Here is a 1,955-nt window from a genome sequence, read left to right on the forward strand (position 1 = left end):
CACACACACACACACAAACGCGCTACTCATGAATGAAAAACACATTCATCGAGTTCAACAAACAGTCACCCAGGTGGGGGCAGTGTTGGACACCAGCAGGAGGACCCAAGAGCCAAAACTGGCCCTCAGCACCTACAATCACACTCCTCGCCTCTCAACAGGAAGTAATATGAGGGGTTATCACACACACACATCTGACAGGAATTCAGATTGCAGATACTGTACACAGGGGGAAACAGGCAGGCGGGGGGAAACCAGGGCACACACAGACACACACAGACACTGACGGGAAATTAAAGCCTGCATTATTCCATGAATCCAATTTGAAATGAGATCTGGAATCAGCTGCTGTTGTTGTGCGTTCACACGTAGGTGACTGTGTGTGTGTGTGTGTGTTTTTGTTCAACTGACTCCTGACCAGCGCTGCCTCTTTGTCTGCTGGTCTGTTTGTCATTTCCACGTGCAGGCAGAGAGCTGTGGCACAACGGACACGGCGTCACAGTGGACTACGACACCTTGGACCCTTTGGTGAGACGGGATTCATATCAAGACACGTCTTCTCCTGAAACAGGTGAGGTGCTTTTCAAGGTTTTTAAAATCAGGAATTCCCCCTACGCACACACTTTTTCTTCTGTTTCACTTTCTTTTCCTGTTGTTTTGAATTCCTGCGGTGTGTCTGACTTCATTATCAGAAAGGAAGATCAGATATTTGAAGACACAGCACATTAGGGGGAGATAAATAAAGCTGTCTGCTCTAACATAACGGTGACCTTCAGTTGTCTGAGTGTGGCATTCTTGGGAAAACCAGAGTCCAGAGCTGTTTAGTTCTGACTTCTAAAAGACCCAATCAGTGATTTATTTTACCTCATTAACAATAAATGATGTGTATTTTACATTTCTGCTGGGAATTAAAAGTCTGCTGTAAGGTTTCAGATATTTTAATGGGTTTTTCCTGCAATTAGCAACTGACTTCTATTAATATTTGAACAACTGAAAATCAGTTAGTCGACTGAAATACTAGAAGTTTGAGTCATATGCTGAATACATTTAACAATATAGCACATTTTCTCTAAATTCAATAAAAAAATTGTAAATATATAAATTGACCTATTTCCTATTACTATACTCTTTTTAAAATATATTTAAAAAAGGGTAAATAGAAAACACCTTCTAACAACAGTTGCAAACAACAATAAGAGTGATCAACAACAAAACAATGCTGGTCGGATCTCCTGTTCATAATTACCCCGTTCTGTGTCACGTTCGCTGTCCTCTATGTTTGTTTGTGTTGCCTTCATGCAAATTTCCTGCCTGCTTCCAGGGATGGGAATCGAGAACCGTTTCCAGTTAAGAAGAGTTTATTAAATACTTTTATCGATGCCATGTTTTTCTGATAGTTGTGCATTACAAAACAATAACGTCCAACTCTTGTCTACGCTGCTGGAAACAACAAGGTGTCGTCGTGGCATTTCACAAATATAACTCTGTTTCTACACTGTGTTTATTTTGTTGTTCTGATATCATTTAGAAACTGTCTGTTAGATTTGTTAGAGTTAGATTTGTTTTGTCTTGTTACTGTTACAGTTATTTATATAATTCCATCCACTGATGACAGCCATGAGAAGTAGCTGAAAGCTCTGGAAAATCTTCAGTAAGTGTCGAATGGATCAAAAGACTAAATGTAATCATCAACAATGCAGCTCGGCTGAACTTTTTAGCCTCTTTTAGCTGAAAGTTTTGGCTTGACGGCACATTTACTGTCCAGTTCTAGTCAAACGCGCTGTACGCTACCTGCTCAGCACCAAACAGCAGATATACACAGTCAGCAACAAGCTGGTGAAGACAGTGGAACATCTATTAGCTAAAGAGAGACATCTTGTCCTCTGGAGTTGGTGGAGTCCAGAAACAGAGTTAGAAGGAGAGCAAATAATCCATCAGGTGGACACAAACACAAC

At 40.8% G+C, this 1,955-nt stretch overlaps 1 protein-coding gene across 1 annotated transcript in view; it reads left to right on the plus strand.

The window, feature by feature from the left end:
• The window catches only part of LOC118322228 (tensin-3-like), a 43,677-nt gene that overhangs the window by 8,467 nt on the left and 33,255 nt on the right, over positions 1-1,955 (plus strand). The window contains exon 11 of the mRNA XM_035653854.1: positions 467-571. Coding sequence (XP_035509747.1) covers positions 467-571 — 105 coding nt within the window. The remainder of the gene's footprint in view (positions 1-466; positions 572-1,955) is intronic.

Source organism: Morone saxatilis, unplaced genomic scaffold (genome assembly GCF_004916995.1).
Source record: "Morone saxatilis isolate NCDOM2014 unplaced genomic scaffold, NCSU_SB_2.0 Contig12, whole genome shotgun sequence".
Classification (NCBI taxonomy): Eukaryota; Metazoa; Chordata; class Actinopteri; family Moronidae; genus Morone; species Morone saxatilis.